The 21,934-nt window shown below is 37.8% G+C and overlaps 1 protein-coding gene across 1 annotated transcript in view; it reads right to left on the reverse strand.

Moving 5' to 3' along the window:
- The window catches only part of FBXL17 (F-box and leucine rich repeat protein 17), a 548,560-nt gene that overhangs the window by 370,552 nt on the left and 156,074 nt on the right, over positions 1 to 21,934 (reverse strand). Inside the window, exon 5 of the mRNA XM_025389005.1 lies at positions 4,617 to 4,724. Within this exon, the coding sequence (XP_025244790.1) occupies positions 4,617 to 4,724 (108 nt within the window). The remainder of the gene's footprint in view (positions 1 to 4,616; positions 4,725 to 21,934) is intronic.

A 21,934-nucleotide genomic window follows, 5' to 3' on the forward strand; every position in this document is an offset into this window, starting at 1 on the left:
GCACTTTGAGAGGCTGATGTGGGTGGATCACCTGAGGTCAGGAGTTCGAAACCAGCCTGGCTAACATGGTGAAACCCCGTCTCTATTAAAAATACAAAAATTAGCTGGGCATGGTGGTGGGTGCCTGTAGTCCCAGATATTTGGGAGGCTGAGGTGGGAGAATTGCTTGAACCTGAGAGGTAGAGGTTGCAGTGAGCCAAGATCCCATTGCACTCCAGCCTGGGCAACAAGAGCAAAACTCTATCTAAAAAAAAAAAAAAAAGATGTTAATAATATGCCCTTGTTATCCTATTAACACCTGTAGTATCTGTAGTTTTGTCAACCCTCTGAGCTACAACACTGGCAATTTTTTTTTGAGATTTATCAATTTTATCTGTCTTATCAAATCACTAGCTTTTGGTTTCATTAATTTCCTCTCCTCTTTTTGCTTTCCATTTCATTGATTTCCTCTTTAATCTTTACCTTTTTGTTTGTTTGTTTGTTTACTTTGGATTTAATTTGCTCTTCTTTCTCAAATTTTATAAAATGGAAGTTGAAGTCATAATTGAAATCTTTCTTTTTTCTCGTATTGGTATTTGTTTCATTATTTTTATCTAAGTAGTACGTTAGTAGCATCACACTAAATCTGATACATTGTGTTTTCATTTTCATTCATTTCAAAATACTTTCTAATTTCTCTTTTGATTTTGGCTTTACTCACGGGTTATTTAGGTTTGAATGCATAAGGAGGGTCATCCACCGATCCCTGGGATTCTCTATGCAGTTCCCTCCAGTATTCAGTCCTCTGAAATCTGGCTGTTTTGGTCTCCCTGGCCTTTCTGTTCTGTTTTCTCAACTCAGACAGTCTGCTGTGTGTTACCTGATTTACCCCCTCCCTGTGCTGAAGTCTGGAAACTCAATGCAGTAAACTGAGACAATCACAGAGTTCCTCTTGCCTGTTTCCCATATCATAGGGATCATTGTCCTTGGTTGCCTGATATCCAGTGTCTTAAAAACCATTGTTTCCTATATTTTGTCTGTTTTTTTAAAGTTGTTTCAGGAAAGAGTAAATTTGGCCCCTGTTACGCCACCTAAGCCGGAAGAAGTCCAGCTTCATTTTGCTTATATCATTATAAACCCATTTTTATATATTTTATTTCTTTTAATTCATTGCAGAATCTTCCTTTTCAATGCTCAAAATATCCCAGCCTAAGTCAGTAGGAGCCATTTCACATTGGCTTTTGGGTCCTTTGACATGTTCCTTCTAGTCTCTTTAGTAGCAAATGACATGCAGATCCCACAGTCTAAACACTGAAGGTAACTATATATTTGCATTTGCCAAACTTGTTTTTAAAAGTGGGAGAGCAAGATATACAGATTTATATTTATATAGTAGGTACAGTACAATGAAAAGAACATACCTGTGTTAGAGTGGACCCAATTCTGCCACATACAAGTCACTAATACTCTTAACTGTTAAATGTAGACCTCAAAAATTCTTATCTTTGCTTCCTAAATATAGACCTCTAAGTTTCCAAACAGTCCCATAAATCTGACTTTATCTTATCAACCTGTGTACATTCAGTCTGGTTATTCTGGACTCTCATTTACACAGTCACAGCAGCTCAGAAAGGCTTCTTATCCCAATATTGCTTGATATTAGCAGAATCTAAGTAATAACAGTGTGTTATCAGTAAATATTACAAAGTAAATAGGAATCCAGTCAAGCCTGAGGAAATCAAAACAAAATTAAATCCAAGGAACCACAAGAGGATATCAATGTCCTTCCATCTATTCCCAATCCTCTGTTTTCTTGCCCTTGATTTAAAAATCTAAGATGTTACAAATCCTCAATCTTCCCTTCTAACCTACTAAATTAGACTTGATTCTTAGTTTCCATGAGAGCCCCCTACAGTCCCTTCTAGGCCAATGATTCCTAAATTCATAGATTATTCAAGGTGCAAGAAACTCCAGATCTGAAGACAGATCATCTAATACAGGCACATTAATTTCAAAGACAGGAAACTAAGGTACAGAGATTTTATGCTCCTTGCCTCTCTTAGCAAACTTAGAAAGCCAGAGATTTAGTGACATCATGTGTTAGAGAGATTTTCTAAATCATGTAAAAACCTATTTAGGCTGATAACTCTCAATATTCTATATCTCACATCTTCTTGCTTATTTATTATGTACTATGATGAAAAGGAAAATACAACTTTTTAAGTGGTGTTTATATGATTGCAAACATTTTTGTGAATGTCTTAGTAGCTGGTATGAAAACACTGCCAGAACACAAATCTCATAAAATTAAAAGCATTAATTTTATTAAAAACTGAGTCTACCCTTGGTTTTCAAGAGATAAACCAATTAAAATAGCTTTGCAGAACTGATGCATGTATAAAATGTCCTCTTTTGCCTTTACTTGAATCCAGAAAACCAAGTAACGTTCATTGCTTAGTTGTACACACCAGTTTTCTCATCAAAGAAAGGTTCTGTTGAAGAACAAAGATGTTCCTCAAAACTTTGTGGACTAACTCTAATATGAGTCCAATAGATTTTGATTGTTGATAGACCAAACCAGCAATCCTTGCCTATAATCTTCAGAAGAACCATCTCAGCAAATTGAGTTTTCCACTGCAGACATTTGCTATAGCTGTATTTTATCACAGAGAATAATTGTGATCTTTTAAGTACCAGTGTACCATAATTTTTGGCCATCTCAAAATATTCTGGGAAGCACTTACTGATCTAATAAGTCTTGTTTTGTCTTTAATGAGTACAATTTCAAGTGATCATAAAAAGCCCACATATGGCCATCACAACACTTGTTGTGCACAATCTGTTCAACCAAAGGCATTTTTACTCTACACCATAAACAGCATTAGATGTGACTAGAAAAACATTCATCTACCAAGTGTTCAGGCCAAGGTTATAGGAAATGAATTAAAAATTATGGTTACATACGATCTTGTATGGTCTTGGTTACACTAAGATGTTCTGATAGAGCAATAATTGAGAATAACAGGCCTATCCTCTCCTCTAGCTTTAGGCTCTGATCCTCACAATAAAATTAAAGTTAATCAGTCCTTTAAGACATAGTATAACCACAGGCTCTCTTTCAGATACACTAGACTAGAATAGTGATTTGATTTCTTAAAATCAAACTTTGTACTAATTTTCTAGCAATTTAGATACTATGGCATCTGTTTTTTGTTTGTTTTTTGTTTTTGAGATGGAGTTGCACTCTGTCACCCAGGCTGGAGTGTAGTGGCGCAAACTCGGCTCACTGCAACCTCTGCCTCCCAGGTTTAAGTAATTCTCCCATCTCAACCTCCCAAGTAGCTGGAATTACAGCCACCATGCCACTATACTCAGGTAATTTTTGTCTTTTAGGAGAGATGGAGTTTCATCACGTTGGCCAGGCTGATCTCGAACCTCTGCCCTCAAGCGATCCACCTGTCCTGGCCTCCCAAAGTGCTAGGATTACAGGGGTCATCCACTGCGCCTCGCCCACATCTGTTTTAATATTAATAGCTAACGTTTACTTAGCATTTACTGTGGTCTCTATTCTGAATCAAATACCTTATATATATTACCTTATTTAATACCCTAAAAAATAATTTTCCCACTTAGCTAACTGATAGACCCAATAATCCAACCTGAGGTTATAATGGCACCCAGGGTCCTATTCACTGTATGACCCTACCATAGTCCTAGGTAACTCATATACATTTACTCTTTTCCTAGGGAGTAAAGAAAGACATTATTTGCCATTAAACTGTAAGCTCAAAGTGATCCGAAGACATCAAACCGAAAGAGACCTGGGATCTTACCTAGTTTTATTCATCATTGTGTTGTCAATACAGCAACTTTCTAATAGTTGTGAAATGAAGGAAGGTTAAAGGAAAAGATTGCTCAGCTATAAGTTGGAAAAGGCAAGACTCACATTCATTTTCCTAAGTACTATAGGATAGAATTGAAATTCATATAGTAACAAATTTCAGATAACACACAGGTAAATTTTATAGTAGCCAGTTTTTCCATTACACAGATGTAAGAATTGGTTTCTAATTATTTTAAAGCTCTGGAAAGCAGTAGAGATGACACATCAGTGAGAGATTACTTAAGAACTGGCAGTTTGATCATTTCTAAAAATATGAAATTTCATATAATTGTTATATTAGTGAACTCTCTGAGCCACAATGTAAATTTTTGTCATATATTGACCTCTCTTTTCACCTTACATGTTCAGCTTGATCATATGCACTGACCATATTCACTTTTTAAAGTCAAATACTCATAGGATCTAGTGATATATGAGCACTTAAAATTCAATCAAAATATCTTCTAAGCACAATACATTAACATTTAAATGATTCTGGTCACATATATTTCTTTGATATATATTTCATAGCCATTAGCAATGAAAAAGCAAAAAGCTTCTTGTTTAAATGAGTATTCCATTTCAGAAAGGGTAAGTTTGGTATTGCTTTCTTCAACTCATTCTAACTTTTATCAAACACTAGCAGACTTCCATAATGGTCTGACTATCCCTTATTCAAGTAAATTTAACAATTTACGCCTCATCACCTGTATGATACTCAAAAATACCAAGGAAAAGCAGCCATAGTACCTACCTTGGTTAGGTGAATGACTCCTTTAGAAGTGACTGAACAACCCATGAAGCCTACATATTGAAGCTCAGGACAGTGTTCAGCAAATGCTTTCACCGACTGATCTGTCACCTAGGGAAAAGACATTGATGAAGTTATTCAAGGTGATAGTCCAGTGAACTCAAGGATTTGGCTCCTGAAAATCCCTCAGCCCCACCTTTCATCATTACTATTTCCTGCCCTGTTAGATTGTTTGAATCAGCATACAAACATGCTATAATATTCCTGTATTTTAAAAGTCATCTCTTGACCCTACATCCACTTCTCATCACCACATGTTTTTATACTTCTTCAGAGATGTTGACACTGGCTACCTCCACTTCTTTACCTTCTCTCCTCCCTCTGTGTGTATACACACACACACATACACACACATATTTGTTTGCTTGGCTTTTGGTTTTTTTGCTTTGTTTTGTTTTGTTTTGACAGAGACTCACGTGTTGCCCAGGATGGAGTGCAGTGGCACAATCTTGACTCACTGCAACCTCCGCCTCCCAGGTTCAACTGATTCTCCTGCCTCAGCCTCCCCAGTAGCTGGGACTACAGGCATGCATCACCACGTCCAGCTAGTTTTTTTTGTCGTTGTTGTTGTTTTGTTTTTTTGTATTTTTAGTGGAGACAGCATTTCACCATGTTGGCCAGGCTGGTCTCAAACTCCTGACCTTAAGTGGTCCAGCCTCCTTGGCCTCCCAAAGTGCTGGAATTACAGGGGTAAGCAATCACACCCAACTAATATATATATTTTTTATTGACATTTAATTCACATACCATAAAATTCACCCTTTCAAAGAGTACAGTTCAGTATATTCGCAAGGTTATGCACCATTACCAATATCTAATTACAGAACATGTTCACCACCCCGCAAAGACCCCATGCCCATTAACGGTCATTCCCCTATTTCCCACTGCCTCCAAGCCTGGCAATCTGGATTTTCCTATTCTGAACACTTCATATAAAAAGAACTACACAATTGGTGACCATTTGTGACTGGCTTCTTTCACCAAGCATAATGTTTTCAAGGTTCATCCATGTCATAATATGTGTCAGAATTTCCTTACTTTTCAAGGCTGAAAAATATTCTATTGTATGGATATACTACATTTTTATGGGTTGAATTATGTCTCCTTAAGATTCATATTTTGAAATCTTAAACCTCAGTACCTCAGAATGTGATCTTATTTGGAAACAGGGCAGCTATAGTTGTAAATAGTTAAGTTAGAATGAAGTTGTACTGGAGTGGAGTGGGCTCCCAACTCAACATAACTGGTGGAGCAGACATGCACACACAGGGAGAATGCCATGTGACGACTAGAGTTATGCTGCACAAGCCAAGGCACACTTGATTGCCAAAAAGACTGCCAGAAGTTAGGCAAGAGGCCTGGAACAGATCCTTTCCCAGCACTTTAGAAGAAACGTGGCCCTGCCAACACTTTGATCTTGGACTTCCAGGCTCTAGAACTGTGACACCATAAATTTCTATTGTTTAAGCCACTCAGTGTGTGGTACTTTGTTCTAACAGCCCCAGCAAGCTAATATACACATTTTCCACTCTCTCTTGATCTCACAGTAATCAAGTTTTTGTCCCTCTCATTCATTGTCACCATCCTATCAATTAAATGGTCAATCTGAATTATCCCAGCATTTCAGCAGCATCTGACACAACTGATGATTCTTCTGGAAACAATTCATTCATTTGCTTCTTGTATCAACTATCATGGCTTTCCTCCTTCCTTACTGTTGGCTCTTGGTCACTTGGTTGAGCCCACCTCATCTCAGTCCTCAGCTCATTATTTTTCTTTTCCGTCTTACTTCATTCCCTAGGTGATCAGATCTAATTGCACGGCTCCTAAATAACTCTCCTAGTCCCTCTCTGTATCTCACCACACTTTGATTTTCTTCGTAACACTTATCACTACTGATCACATTACACACTTACTCACATATTGGTTTGTCAGTCTTCCCCTCTCAAAATAACTCTTCTCTCCCTCTCCCTTAGAATAACCAACCATTCTGATTTGCCTCGGACAGTCTCAGTCTTAGCACTGAAAAGTCTTATGACCCAGAAAACCACTTAGTTCCCCATTGGCACCTAGAATAATCCCTGGCACTTAGTAGAAAATATTGAAATAAATAAATGCATTTTCTCCTTCTTTTCATGTACTCCATCATACCTTTTACTTCTACTTTATTTTTAGACAAAGGGTATATTTGTATCATTTTAATATACTGATTTTTTAAATGTCATTGTACTAGTGGCTTTATTTTCTGATATAGTTCATGTGCCTTATGAAGTCTTTTTTTAAAGAAGTGGGAGGAGACACATTTTTACACCAGTGACTCAGCTTTGATCTGTACCATGGTTAATTTTCTATATCAACTTGACTATGTCATGGGGTGCCCAAATATTTGGTTAAACATTCTGGGTATTCCTGTGAGAGAGTTTCTGAATGATATTAACAGCTGAATCAGTAGACTGAGTGAAGCAGATTGCCTTCTTCAATGGAGAGAAACTTCATCTAGTCTGTCAAAGGCCTGAATAGAACAAAAAGTTAGCGTAAGGGAGAACTGGTGCTCTCTCTGCCTGACTATCTTCCAAGCAGGAGATCAGTCTTCTCCTGCCTTTGATTCAGACATGCACTGGAACTTTCACCATTGGCTCTCCCAGTTCTCAGGTCTTCAAACTTGGACTGAAATTTACACCATCAGTTTTTGTACTTCTCAGGCCTTCAGACTTGGACTGAGACTATATACCACTGGCTCTCCTGGGACTCTAGACTGCCAAATGGAGATCTTGGAACTTCTCAGTCTCTATAATCATGTAAGCCAATTCCTTACAACAATGTCTAGAAAGATATATAGACAGACATACAGACAATCTCCTAATGGTTCTGTTTCTGTGGAGAATCATGACTAATAACTTGAATATTACAATCCCAAGTTTTATTATATGAAAAACTTAGAGCTGAAAGGAGTGGGGCCCAAGGAACTGTATTTTCAACAAGCCCCCAAGTGACTCTTAAGCATCTGAAAACTTGAGGCCCCAGTGCTTCAAAGAAGTTAACACTGACAGTGTTTTGTATTTCTAAGTAGCCCTGCTCTAAATGAATGGCAGAATAAAATTCCTCTTTTATCTCTCCCACCTCCAAAAAATTTCCATTTATAAAATTAGCTTCCTGTAATTGTGCTTAAATTTTATTCATGGTTTCCCAAACATGCAGCTTATAAAAGAAAGTCCAAATATTCTCCATCATATGCTTAATTTCAGATTCACTTTCTTCACAGTCAAGAGGAAATTGATAAATTTAACATCTTTGTTAGTTTTTCAAACAATAGCAACTTACATCTCTTTGGCATTAGCTTTTAGTATGGGTGACTCTTTTTGTATCTTCCTTATCTATGCTGAACAGATATTGGAAAAAAGAGGTATGTGAGTAGCATTAATGCTAAAACAATCATAAGAACATTTTCCTAAAATAATGAAACCAACAGCATCTATGGTACATATGATAAAAGATTAATTCTCCCCTCAAAAGTAAAGTATGCTTAAGCATATTAAGACTAAGGGTGCCATCGATAAATTAAAAATAGGCTTTCCTGACACTTAGTATTCAAAAGGCATTATGTTAACAAAGAATTTTTAAGGCACTCAAATCGCTGGAAGCTTCAATGAAACTCAATCACTATTAAAAACAAAAAGGGTAAGAGAGGTTAAGTACATGGTCAGTTGGTTAAACATCCTGCTCAATTTCAGTCTAACATTCAGTTTTTCCTATATCCATCTTCGAGGAGAGGAGAGGAACTCGGATGAGGATTAAGGACACTAGAAAACTCAGGTCCAAGAGGCCAGAGCATTCAGAGAGAAAAAGTGGGGTTTAAAAATGTGCTTCTTGGATCTTTCTCTTTCAGCTCAAGCAATCAGAATAAGACAGCTCAGAGGAGCCTCTAACATCAACAGACCCCTGGAAAGCAAGACAAGAGTGTGTCAAGAGGATACAGAAACACTCTTATTAGGCTTGGGTATGTTTTAGGAGACTAACACAAGGGCCTTGAAGATTTGGGTGGCATCCAGCTCCACTCCCCAAGGATAGAAGATCAGTTAGGGACTTGTCGCAGAAGGTCTGGCAGAAACAGACTATAGACTACAGGAAGCAGGTACTGGTGGGTGTCAGCTTCTCTGGGACCCTGGAGCCTCACTGTCTAGCTTCAAATCCCAACTGGACCAGTTACTAGCTATATGATTTTGAACAAGTCATTTCTCCTCTCTATACACTTTGTTCATTCTATAATAGGGAGAAAATTATAGTACCTACCTCACAAGGTAAAATGTAAGGGTAAAATAAGATAATGCATGTGAAATATTTTGAACAATGCATGGCACATTGTAATTGTTCAATAGATTTTAGCTATTATCATAATCACTCCAGGTTTCCCTTTCTTCTGTATTCCAATTCTCAGCCAGGACTAAAGGGTTGAAATGTGTAAGAGAATATTCAAAAAGATCATATTTAAAGCATTCTAGTTTCTTGTCCTGGTTATCACAAGAGATCCTGATCATAATTTGGGGGTTTTCAGTTATAACCTACACTATGGGATGGCTGTAAGGGAGACATAGGTCAAAGTCTGTTACTGACTCCCTATGGTAGAAAGAATCCCATTTTGTCAAGGCTCTTAACCGAGTTTCACATAAGTATCACCAAAGATTTCTAATTTAATTTGTTGGGTACAACTCTGCATCAATTTTATTTTAAAAGCTCCCCAGGAGATTCTAATGAACAAATTCTAATACCTTCCATTCAAAGTGTGGTTCTCATATCAGCAGCATTGACATCACTTTGGAGCTTGTTAAAAACGCAAAATCTGTAGATTGCTTTTAGCAGTATCATCATTTTCACAATATTAATTCTACTCATCTATGAGCATGGGATGTGCTTGCATTTAATTCCCATTAAAATACCACCATCACTCTTCACAAAACTAGAAAAAATAATCCTAAAATTCACATGCAACCAAAAAAAGAACACACATAGCCAAAGCAAGACTAAGCAAAAAACAAAAACAAAAACAAAAAACAAATCCGGGGGCATCACATCATAAGTTCAAACTATACTGTAAGACCACAGTCACCAAAACAGCATGGTACTGGTATAAAAATAGGCACATAGACCAATGGAACAGAATAGAGAACCCAGAAATAAACTCAAACACTTACAGCCAACTTATCTTAGACAAAGCCAACAAAAACATAAAGTGAGAAAAGGACACCCTGTTCAATAAATGGTGCTGGGATAATTGGCAAGCCACCTGTAGGAGAATGAAACTGGATCCTCATCTCTCACCTTATACAAAAATCAACTCAAGATGGATCAAGGATTTAAACCTAAGACCTGAAACTATAAAAATTCTAGAAGATAACATCAGAAAGACCTTTACACTGGCTTAGGCAAAGACTTCATGACCAAGAACCCAAAAGCAAACGCAACAAAAACAAAGATAAATAGGTGGGGCTTAATTAAACTAAAGAGTTTCTGCACAGCAAAAGGAAGAGTCAGCAGAATAAACAGACAACCCAAACAGTGGGAGAAAATCTTCACAATCTATGCATCTGACAAAGGACTAATATCCAGAATCTAGAGGCAACTCAAACAAATCAACAAGAAAAAAACAAACAATTCCATCAAAAAGTGGGCTAAGGTCATGAATAGAAGATTCTCAAAAGAAGATATTCAAATGGCCAATAAATATATGAAAAAAATGTTTAACATCACTAATGATCAGGGAAATGTAAATCAAAACCACAATGCGATACCACCTTAGCCCTTCAAGAATGGCCATAATAAAAAAATCAAAAAGTAATAGATGTTGGTGTGGATGTGGTTAAAAGGGAACACTTCTACGCTGCTAGTAGGAATGTAAACTAGTAAAACCACTATGGAAAACAGTGTGGAGATTCCTTTAAAAGCAGAATTATCATTTGATCCAGCAATCCCACTACTTGGTATCTACCCAGAGGAAAAGAAGTCATTATATGAAAAAGATACTTGCACACGCATGTTTATGGCAACACAATTCACAATTGCAAAAATATGAAACCAGCCCAAATGCCTATCAATCAACAAGGGGATAAAGACATTGTGGTATATACACACAACAGAATATTACTCAGCCATAAAAATGAATGAATTAATGGTATTCACAGCAACTGGAGATTATTATTCTAAGTGAAGTAACTAAGGAATGGAAAACCAAACATCATATGTTCTCACTCATAAGTGGGAGCTAAGCTATGAGGATGTAAAGGCATAAGAATGATACAATGGACTTTGAGGACTCAGAGGAAAGGGTAGGAGCTGGGTAAGGGATAAAATACTACAAATTGGGTTCAGTGTATACTGCTCAGGTGATGGGTGCACCACGATTTCACAAATCATCACTAAAGAACCCACTCATATAACTAAATACCACCCGTTCCCCAGAAACCTAAGGCAATCATTTAAAAAATAATAATAAAAAAAAAGCTAAATCTAAAGGCATAAGAAATTTACAGTGGACTTTGGGGACTTTGGGGGAAGGGTGGGAGGGGGCGAAGGATAAAAGATTACAAATAGGGTGCAGTGTATACTGCTCAGGTGATAGGTGCACCAAAATCTCACAAATCGCTGTTAAAGAACTTACAAATGTACCAAATACCACCTGTACCTCAATAACTTAACACAAATTTTTTTTTTTAAAAAAAAAAGCAAAATAGTAGGTGCTGACACAGACCTATTGAATCTTAATCAGCATTTTAGCAAAATCCTAGGGTGATTCTTATACACCTTAAAGTTTGAGAAATACTGTTCAAGTACCAGAACCATGCTATTTTGGTTACTGTAGCCTTGTAGTATAGTTTGAAGTCAGGTAGCGTGATGCCTCCAGTTTTGTTCTTTTGGCTTAGGATTATCTTGGCAATGCAGGCTCTTTCTTGGTTCCATATGAACTTTAAAGTAGTTTTTTCCAAATCTGTGAAGAAAGTCATTGGTAGCTTAATGGGGATGGCATTGAATCTATAAATTACCTTGGGCAGTATGGCCATTTTCACGATATTGATTCTTCCTATCCATGAGCATGGAATATTCTTCCATTTGTTTGTGTCCTGTTATTTCCTTGAACAGTGGTTTTTAGTTCTCCTTGAACAGGTCCTTCACATCCCTTGTAAGTTGGATTCCTAGGTATTTTATTCTCTTTGAAGCAATTGTGAATGGGAGTTCACTGATATTGGCTCTGTTTGTCTGTTATTGGTGTATAAGAATGCTTGTGATTTTTGCACATTGACTTTGTATCCTGAGGCTTTGATGAAGTTGCTTATCAGCTGAAGGAGATTTTGGGCTGAGATAATGGGGTTTTCTAAATATACAATCATGTCATCTGCAAAGAGGGACAATTTGACTTCCTCTTTTCCTAACTGAATACCATTTATTTCCTTCTCCTGCCTGATTGCCCTGGACAGAACTTCCAACACTATGTTGAATAGGAGTGGTGAGAGAGGGCATCCCTGTCTTGTGCCAGTTTTCAAAGGGAATGCTTCCAGTTTTTGCCCCTTCAGTATGATATTGGCTGTGGGTTTGTCATAAATAGGTCTTACTATTTTGAGATACGTTCCATCAGTACCGAATTTATTGCGAGTTTTTAGCATGAAGGGCTGCTGAATTTTGTCAAGGCCTTTTCTGCATCTATTGAGATAATCATGTGGTTTTTGTCTTTGGTTCTGTTGATATGCTGGATTACGTTTATTCCTTCAGAAATAATACTGCACCTCTCCAGCCATCTGATCTTTGACAAACCTGAGAAAAACAAGAAATGGGGAAAGGATTCCCTATTTAATAAATGGTGCTGGAAAAATTGGCTAGCCATATGTAGAAAGCTGAAACTGGATTCCTTCCTTACATCTTATACAAAAATTAATTCAAGATGGATTAGAGATGTAAATGTTAGACCTAAAACCATACAAACCCTAGAAGAAAACCTAGGCAATACCATTCAGGACATAGGCATGGGCAAGGACTTCATGTCTAAAACACCAAAAGCAATGGCAACAAAAGCCAAAATTGACAAATGGGATCTAATTAAACTAAAGAACTTCCGCACAGCAAAAGAAACTACCATCAGAGTGAACAGGCAACCTACACAATGGGAGAAAATTTTTGCAATCTACTCATCTGACAAAGGGCTAACATCCAGAATCTACAAAGAACTCAAACAAATTTACAAGAAAAAAACAAACAACCCCATCAAAAAGTGGGTGAAGGATATTTACAGACACTTCTCAAAAGAAGACATTTATGCAGCCAACAGACACATGAAAAAATGCTCATCACTCACCATCAGAGAAATGCAAATCAAAACCACAATGAGATACCATCTCACACCAGTTAGAATGGTGATCATTAAAAAGTCAGGAAACAACAGGTGCTGGAGAGGATGTGGAGAAATAGGAACACTTTTACACTGTTGGTGGGACTGTAAACTAGTTCAACCATTGTGGAAGACAGTGTGGCGATTCCTCAAGGATCTAGAACTAGAAATACCATTTGATTCAGCCATCCCATGACTGGGTATATACCCAAAGGATTATGAATTATGCTGCTATAAAGACACATGCACACGTGTGTTTACTGTGGCACTATTCGCAACAGCAAAGACTTGGAACCAACCCAAATGTCCATCAATGACAGACTAGATTAAGAAACTATGGCACATATACACCATGGAATACTATGTAGCCATAAAAAAGGGTAAGTTCATGTCCTTTGTAGGGCCATGGATGCAGCTGGAAACCATCATTCTCAGCAAACTATCGCAAGAACAGACAACCAAACACTGCATGTTCTCACTCATAAGTGGGAATTGATCAATGAGAACACTTGGACACAGGAAGGAGAACATCACACACCGGGGCCTGTCGTGGGGTGGGGTGGGGGAGGGATAGCATTAGGAGATATACTTAATGTAAATGACGAGTTAATGGGTGCAGCACACCAACATGGCACAAGTATGCGTATGTAACAAACCTGCACGTTGTGCATATGTACCCTAGAACTTAAAGTATAATAATAATACAAAAAATACTATTCAAGTGATAAAGAACTACATCATCTTCTTGGGGTGAGATGAAGCAAAAACTACATGGCTGTGTCATAATCCAAGCACTATGCATAATTTTTTAAACAGCTTTACTGAGGTACAATTTATAGACCATAAAATCCATCCATTTTGAGTATAATTCATCAATTTTTAATAAGTTTATACAGTTATATAATCATCACCACAATCCAGTTTTGAACACTTTCATCACACCAACCCGAAAAATTCCCTCCATATTCTATGCTCATATACAGTTAATCACAGCTCTCACCCACAGGCAACTACTGATCTGCTTCCTATCTGTATACTTTTACCTTTTCTGGAAACTTCATATAAATAGAATCGTGTCATAAGTAGTCTCTTGTCTCTAGCTTCTTTCACTAATGTAATGTTTTTGAGGTTTATCCATGTTAGTCCATGTATCAGTAGTTGTGGAAGTGGCACCACTCACCATTAGTGATGATGAGGCACCACCGTAGTGATCCACTAGCAAAATTTGTGCTTTCTGTTCCCATGACCTTACATTCTGCTGGCCTAGAGATCTTAGTTCCAGAGGGAATGCTGCCACCAGGAGACACAACAACGATTCCATTAAACAGAAAGTTAAAATTGCCATCTGTTCACTTTGGGCTCCTCCTACCTTCAAGTCAACAGGCTAAGAAAGGAGTTACAGTGTTGGCTGGGGTGACTGACAGGACTATCAAGATGAAATCAGTTTACTACTCCATAAAGGAGATAGGAACACAGGAGATCCATACAGGATACAGGAATGCATGGAATACAGGAGATCCATTAGGGCTTCTCTTAGTATTACCATGCCCTGTGATTAAGGTCAATGGGAAACTACAACAGTCCAATCCAGGTAGAACTACAAATGGTCCAGACTCCACAGCGATGAAGGTTTGGTTCACTCTACCAGGAAAAAGAACTACAGCGTGCTGAGGTACTTGTTGGAGGCAAAGGGAATACAGAATGGGTAGTAGAAGAAGGTAGTCATCAATACCAGCTGCGACCACGTGACCAGCGACAGAAACAAGGGCTGTAACTGTCATGAGTATTTCCTCCTTCTTTTGTTAAAAAAAGTTTGTGAATGTATATACTTGTACTAAGAAAATATCTTCATTTTATTTCCTTTTCCTTCATCATGTGACATAAGATTTATTGACTTCACATCAGCATTTAAGTATTGTTAACTTTATGTAATAGTATTTGGGTTGGGGACTGTTGCATTTCCGGTTGTACAAAGGGTAGTTGCATTACATTAGATGTAATTATGACCTTATTATTGTCTTTATTTGAAGATTATGTATGATCTCAGGAGACGTGTATGGGTTCAAGTTGGCAAGGGGTGGAATTGTGATGATTAATACTGAGTGTCAACTTGATTGAATTGATAGATACAAAGTTTTGATGGTGCGTTTGGGAGGGTGCTGGCAAAGGAGATTAACATTTGAGTCAGTGGGCTGGGGAAGGCAGACCCACCCTTACTCTGATGGGCACCATCTAATCAGCAGCCAGTGAATATAAAGCAGGCAGAAAAACGTGAAGAGGCAAAACAGGCCTACCATCCCAGAGTACATCTTTCTCCCATACTGGATGCTACCTACCCTCAAACATCGGACTCCAAGTTCTTCAGTTTTGAGACTCAGACTGGCTCTCCTTGCTCCTCAGCTTGCAGACAGCCTATTGTGGGACCTTGTGATTGTGTAAGTTAATACTTAATAAACTCCTATATATATATATAAAATTATAAAATATATTTTAATTAATATATTTTAATATATATTTATACTTTTATTATAAATATAAAATTAATAATATATATATACTATTAGTTCTGTCCCTCTAGGGATCGCTAATACAGCAGTTTATTCATTTTATTACTGAGTAGAATTCCACTGTATGGATACACTATATCTTGTGTATCTATTCACCAGTTGATAAATATTTGAACTGTTTCCAATTTGGGGCTTTAACAAATAATGCTGCTGTGATCATTCACACATAAGGATTGTATGGATATATATTTTCATTTCTCTTGAGTAAATATCTAGGAGTAGAACTGGTGAGTCACACAAATGTATGTTTAATTTTTCACCCATTTTAAAAATTGGGTCATTTGTCTTATTAAGTTGCAGGAGTTCTTTATATATTCTGAATAAACACCCTTATCAGATATTTGTTTCACAATTGTTTTCTTGCACTCTATGCCTTGTCTTTAATTTTCTTAATGGTGTTCTTAGTTCTGACATTTAGGTCTATGATGTTTTCAGAGTTCATCTTTGTTTATGGTATGAAATAAAGGTAAATGTTCATCTTTTGCCTATGTATATCCAATTTTGCCAGCACCATTTGTTGAAAAGACGATACACTATAGAGGAATTTTAAAGCTCCTGCCTGGAACACCTTGAAGAATCATACATACTCACAGGCTCTGGGAAAACCAGGTCATAGGTGAGAATTAGTACGCAGACAGAAATGTGACTCAGGATTTGGAAAGAAGCATCAAAAAATTCGGGAAGAATGAGACCAGCTTGCAAAGCAGATTTTGATCTTTCAGTCAGTCAATGCTGTGATAGAGACAAAGAGAAAGCTAACCCTCAGATTCAACATGATTCACATGGCAGAGATAAAGAACGATCTTCTCCTTAAGTTGACATTCTAAAAGCCAAGCTACACTTTCATAACTGCATGAAACGGAAGTAGGCATGTTTAGTGTTACACCATGAAATGCACTGGTGATAAGGAATGTCTGTTGTACTAGAGTCAAAAGGACCATTAAAGGTCTGCATAATATCAACACACATCAAGAGCCTAGTAAAGCTTCAGTTTAGAAATCTTAAGCTTCTAAACCTAAGGCAAATGAAAACCAGAGACCCAGGGTACAAAAGGGAAAAGGACAATGTTGGTTCTCATAAGCTCTTGAGGGCTGCACTCAATCAGAAATCTTTTGAGGGTGGATTCCTGTGAGATTAAACGTAGAGACAAAAGAGAAGCCCCTGCAGGAGGCAGAAATAATAGGCTTAGAAAAATGCAGAGTTGGGGGACAACAGCGACTGTGGCAGAAATGGCCATATATAACTAAGAAACTCTTGGCTAGAAGAAGAATAAAGAGATGACAGGCAGTACAGGGTCACCAATTTTGCTTGGAGAGTTATTGTTTATAAATGTGATTTGGGACTGTGGATTACTCTACTTCTAAACCTGGAGATTCAGTCTCTAGATGGCTCACACTCAGCAAAGGTTTGGGGTACTAGTTGCCACAGGGTTGAAGAGAGAATAGACAATAAAAATAGCTACATTTACTAAGGCCTTAACGTGTGCCCAGCTAAGTCCTCTCTATCCATCATCTGAGAGCCTCATAATAGTATTGAGAGGCATTATCCCCACTTCATAGACTGACTTCCTCTTCCAAATCAAACCACTAGCAGGTGGCAAAACTGGGTTTTAAACATTGGCCTTTTAGGCTTTAACACCTGTGCTTTGTATGTTATACCAATTAGGATATGATTCCTTTCATGGAACTAATCTCACTCAAATACAAGAGCAAATCCAAGGCCTTCCTTTAACCTCCAGAGAAGTAGAGTGGCAGATATCAAGGCACAATGGGTCTACTTTCTAGGGAATTTTCTGAGAGAAGTGTTACCACTTGATTGCTGTTTTCATCTCCTGCAGATAGAATCGGTATGGTACGGATGCTATGAGTCTTGTATATCCTGAGAAATGCTCCAAAAGATGGAAGCATAGTAGAGGGTTAGGGGAATCTAATTCAGAGGTATGGAAGAAGCTGCATTAGTGGTAGTAAATTATAAAACCATAAAAGTAGTAACTGGAATCCAAGGAAGCAGTTTTATCTAGAAAGGATTAAAATTAACAAAGAAAAAAAAAGGACAGGGAAAGCTTTTCTATAAATTCCAAGATTCTAAATAAAGAGATGCAATGTAGTCTTATTTTAAGAATTGAAGTTTTCTTGGACTATAGGAAGACAGATCTATCTTTAACAGAATAAGATTGATTCAATGAGAGAATTTTGTAATGTGTGCTGAAAGATATTTTGGGAATAATTGCTAGCATATCTGGGATGAAAAGGAATTTGGTGTACTAATTCTAGAAAGGTAGAACAATCTTTGGACATTTTCATACTGCCAGCATTATAGAGTTATTCTGTGTAACCTATATGCATGTACCAAACAATATAACAGTATTTCTTGACCTTAATTAGAAACTAAAAAATTTTCCTAGACTTCACCCCAGACTACTAATTCGGATCCTGAAAATATACACTTCTAATCCTTCTCTTAATGATTCTTATAGAATCAATCCAGAAAGTCTCATGACTAAATCTAGTAACGATGGCTAACTGGGCCCATCATTATACTAGTACTGTAGATGGCCTGGAATATACATTGTGGTTCTCTCTTTGCCCATTTCTACTGCCCCCACCACGGCCAAAGATATGTCATTCTTTTCCGGGATATTTGGAATAACCTACACAATGGACCTCCTTCTGCCATTCTTGATGCCACCAATCTATTTTCTACTCATCAAGCCAGAGTGATCTTTTAAGAAGCACAAATCATCAGATCATGTCAGTCTGCTATTCAAAATCCTTCAGTGGTACTCTGAAAATAAAATCCAAACTCCTTTTATAACTTATAAGGCCCTGCATGATATGATCCTATATCATCTAACTCATTTCATCCCACTATCCCCTCTCCTTGATCACTTTGTGATGATTTCTCCATTTATCCTGTTCACTACTCTATCCCTAGAGGTTGGTACAGTGTCCCATGTAGCTCCAGAAATTAAAATGAATGAATGAAGCACCATTCTCATGCATGCCAATGGCTTGCTGGTTCAATACTAGAGGTTGGTACAGTGTCCCATGTAGCTCCAGAAATTAAAATGAATGAATGAAGCACTGTTCTGATGTATGCCAATGGCTTGCTGGTTCAATACTAAACAAATATATTTTTTGATGCCAAGAAAAACAGAACTACTGATTTTATTGGTTTCATGTGGCACACAGAAGTAGTGGCTAAGAATCAGATAAATGGCTTCACAAAGCTAAGGAGAGAATTTTCAAAAAAATCAATAGCAATACTTTGCTTCTTCAATATGTCTGAAGTGAACTGAAAAACCAATATGGGATTAGCTGGGCATAGTGGCACATGCCTGTAGTCCCAGCTACTTGGGATGCTGAGGCAGTAGAATCACTTGAGCCCAGAGGTTGAGGCTGCAGTGAGCTAGGATCATACTGCTGCACTCCAGCCTGGGTGACAGAGTGAGACCCTGTCTCAAAAAAAACGAACAGGCCAAGCAGGGTGGTTCACGTCTGTAATCCCAGCACTTTGGGAGGCCAAGGTGGGCAGATCATTTGAGGTCAGGAGTTTGAAACCAAACTGGCCAAGATGATGAAACCCCATCTCTACTAAAAATACAAAAACTTAGCTGGGTGTAGTGGCAGGCTCCTGTAATCCCAGCTACTGGGGAGGCTGAGGCAGGAGAATCACTTGATCCTGGGAAGTGGAGGTTGTAGTGAGCAGAGATCATGCCATTGCACTCCAGCCTGGGTGACAGAGCGACACTCTGTCTCAAACAAACAAACAAAACACAAAACAAACAAATAAAAACAAAAAGCAAACAAACAAATTCAATGACAACGTGGAAGAATTTACCAGGGGTGAACAACTAATCTTACTTGAGACCTCAGGACCAATTCAAGACCTTCTTTCCACCCTCAATGAAAAACAGCAAAACAGAGACCCACAGCATAGCAAGGCTAATTTCTGGGTCATTTTCCAGGAGAAATACCAATCGTTGATTAATTTTTTCATCTCTTGCAGGCCGAGTGGTCAGTGGGCTCATAAGGTACCCTCATCTTCTGAAGGCAAAATAAAGCCAGCATAAAGTAATCTCCTCAGACTAGGCTCTGCTTTGACTAAGCTTATGTAGGAAGGGGAAATTATTTCCATGTGTTCCAGTTCAGTGAGATTTACCAGTCTAGAAGAGTCATATAGATTCTGGGTAGGAGCCTTGGGATAGTTTGGTTGTCTGACTATCCCCTCTGCCACATAGTGGGTGGTAAGAAAAGACAGCAATGGTGGGCAATGGGACAGGTTACTGGTTTAGGGAAGCATAAGAGAATTTACTCCAATCCTGGACAGCTATCCCAGTCCTCTGGGTCAAAACTATCTTTGAAATAATGAAGTCACATTTATAGTGTGTCTAGTGAAGACTTTATTTCACTTAGGTATACTCAGTCTCCTAAATCCCTTTAATTCAACAAATATACAAGTACCTACTATATGCACAACACTTCATGTTAAGTGCTGATGCTGTATGAAGATGAGGTACAGTCTCTGCCTTCAAGAGTAGAGGTAATAGGCTGGGATGTGAACAGGCCTAGCTCTCACAACTACCAGTGAGATCTCTGGGAATATTTTAATCTGTAGATTGCATCCCAGTTCAGTTTCCCAAGGACTTCTGACTAGATCCAAAAGCAAGTTTGAAGAGAGAACAAGATTATGGGAGACCGAATACCAGCAGAATGGTTGCGACATTATATGGAAGGAGTCTATTTTATTAGTAATATAGAAACGTACGAGCTTAATGTACTTCAATATCCCCTTGAGTTCCAACAGATTGCAGGTCCATGGCGGATGGAGTCATTCATTAAGGGCTTTAAGGGCAGGGTAATAAAGAGAAAGCTACACTTCAAAGTCCAGCAGGTATACACAAGACCAACTAAAGGGATCCCTTGGCCTTAAGGAGGCTGGCCAGGAGGCTATGGATGCAACAAGCCCCATGTACCCAGAAGATGATAGCATATCACACCCCAGGGCACCTTAGTTAGGCCTAGCCACATGCCAATATCAGTTAACACCCATATCTGATGCTCTACAGAATACATGAAGTACTGTGATGACAGAAATATCAAATGAAAGAAATTTATTTAAATTCCCAATAAATATAAATTATACTTATTAGAAGCCGTAAAAATGGAATGCAAGAAAATTTTTCCATTTGTTTACTCAACTCTTCAAAACCCATGTGAAAATTATTTTTTATCTTTAACTTCCTTTGCTTTTATGTATTTATATCTTTTACAGGGTACAGTATATACACCTACTATTAATGCTCCAGGAAGCCTTCTTATTTGAAACAGTAATACAAAAACAGAGAACACATTGGCATTTGTCACATAAAAAGAAACAGCTAAATATGGTGACAGAATACTTGGTATGGATTCACTTTATAAATCATTTCAGTAAGACTCATCACTGTGCTCTTCATTTAATAAAAACTTCATATCTAGTAAATTTTTAAAAGACACCTAAAAGCAGATTATTTAAAGTATTTTTCTTTTAAACCACAGACAACAATATTTACTGAGTATGTGTTATGTGCCAAGTACTTTGCTATATACAATGATTAAGAAAGGCAGACTACCTTCTTGGAGCTTACAATCTAGTAAGAAGGGCACATGTTAAACATCTATTTCAAGTGTGATCACTAAATATTAATATGGTCATTTGCATTAGTCAATGAATTGTGACTTTTTAATTTTTATTTACTTATTTTCGGGGAACAGGGCCTCACTCTGTCACCCAGGCTGAAATGCAGTGGTGCAATCATGGCTCACTGCAGCCTTCACTTCCCAGGCTCCAGTAATCCTCCCACCTCAGCCTTTCCAGTAGCTTGGACCACAGGCATGCACTACCATGCCAGGCTAATATTCTTTTTTTGTATTTTTTGTAGAGATAGGGCTTCACCATGTTGCCCAGGCTGGTTTTGAACTCCTAAGCTCAAGCAATCCACCTGCCTCAGCCTCCCGAAGTTTTGGGATTACAGGTGTGAGCCACTGCACCCAGCCGAACTGTTACTTTTTATATATGCCATAATTCCATGTGTGATTAATGTGGAAAGGAGCCAAACACACGACTAAAAATTACAGTAAATTAGTACAAAATATTTTTCTCAAATATTTTTTTTTTTTTTTTTTTTTAAATTTATTTATTATTATTATACTTTAAGTTGTAGGGTACATGTGCATAACGTGCAGGTTTGTTACATATGTATACTTGTGCCATGTTGGTCTACTGCACCCATCAACTCGTCATTTACATCAGGTATAACTCCCAATGCAATCCCTCCCCCC

This window comes from Theropithecus gelada, chromosome 6 (assembly GCF_003255815.1).
Source record: "Theropithecus gelada isolate Dixy chromosome 6, Tgel_1.0, whole genome shotgun sequence".
Taxonomy (NCBI): domain Eukaryota; kingdom Metazoa; phylum Chordata; class Mammalia; order Primates; family Cercopithecidae; genus Theropithecus; species Theropithecus gelada.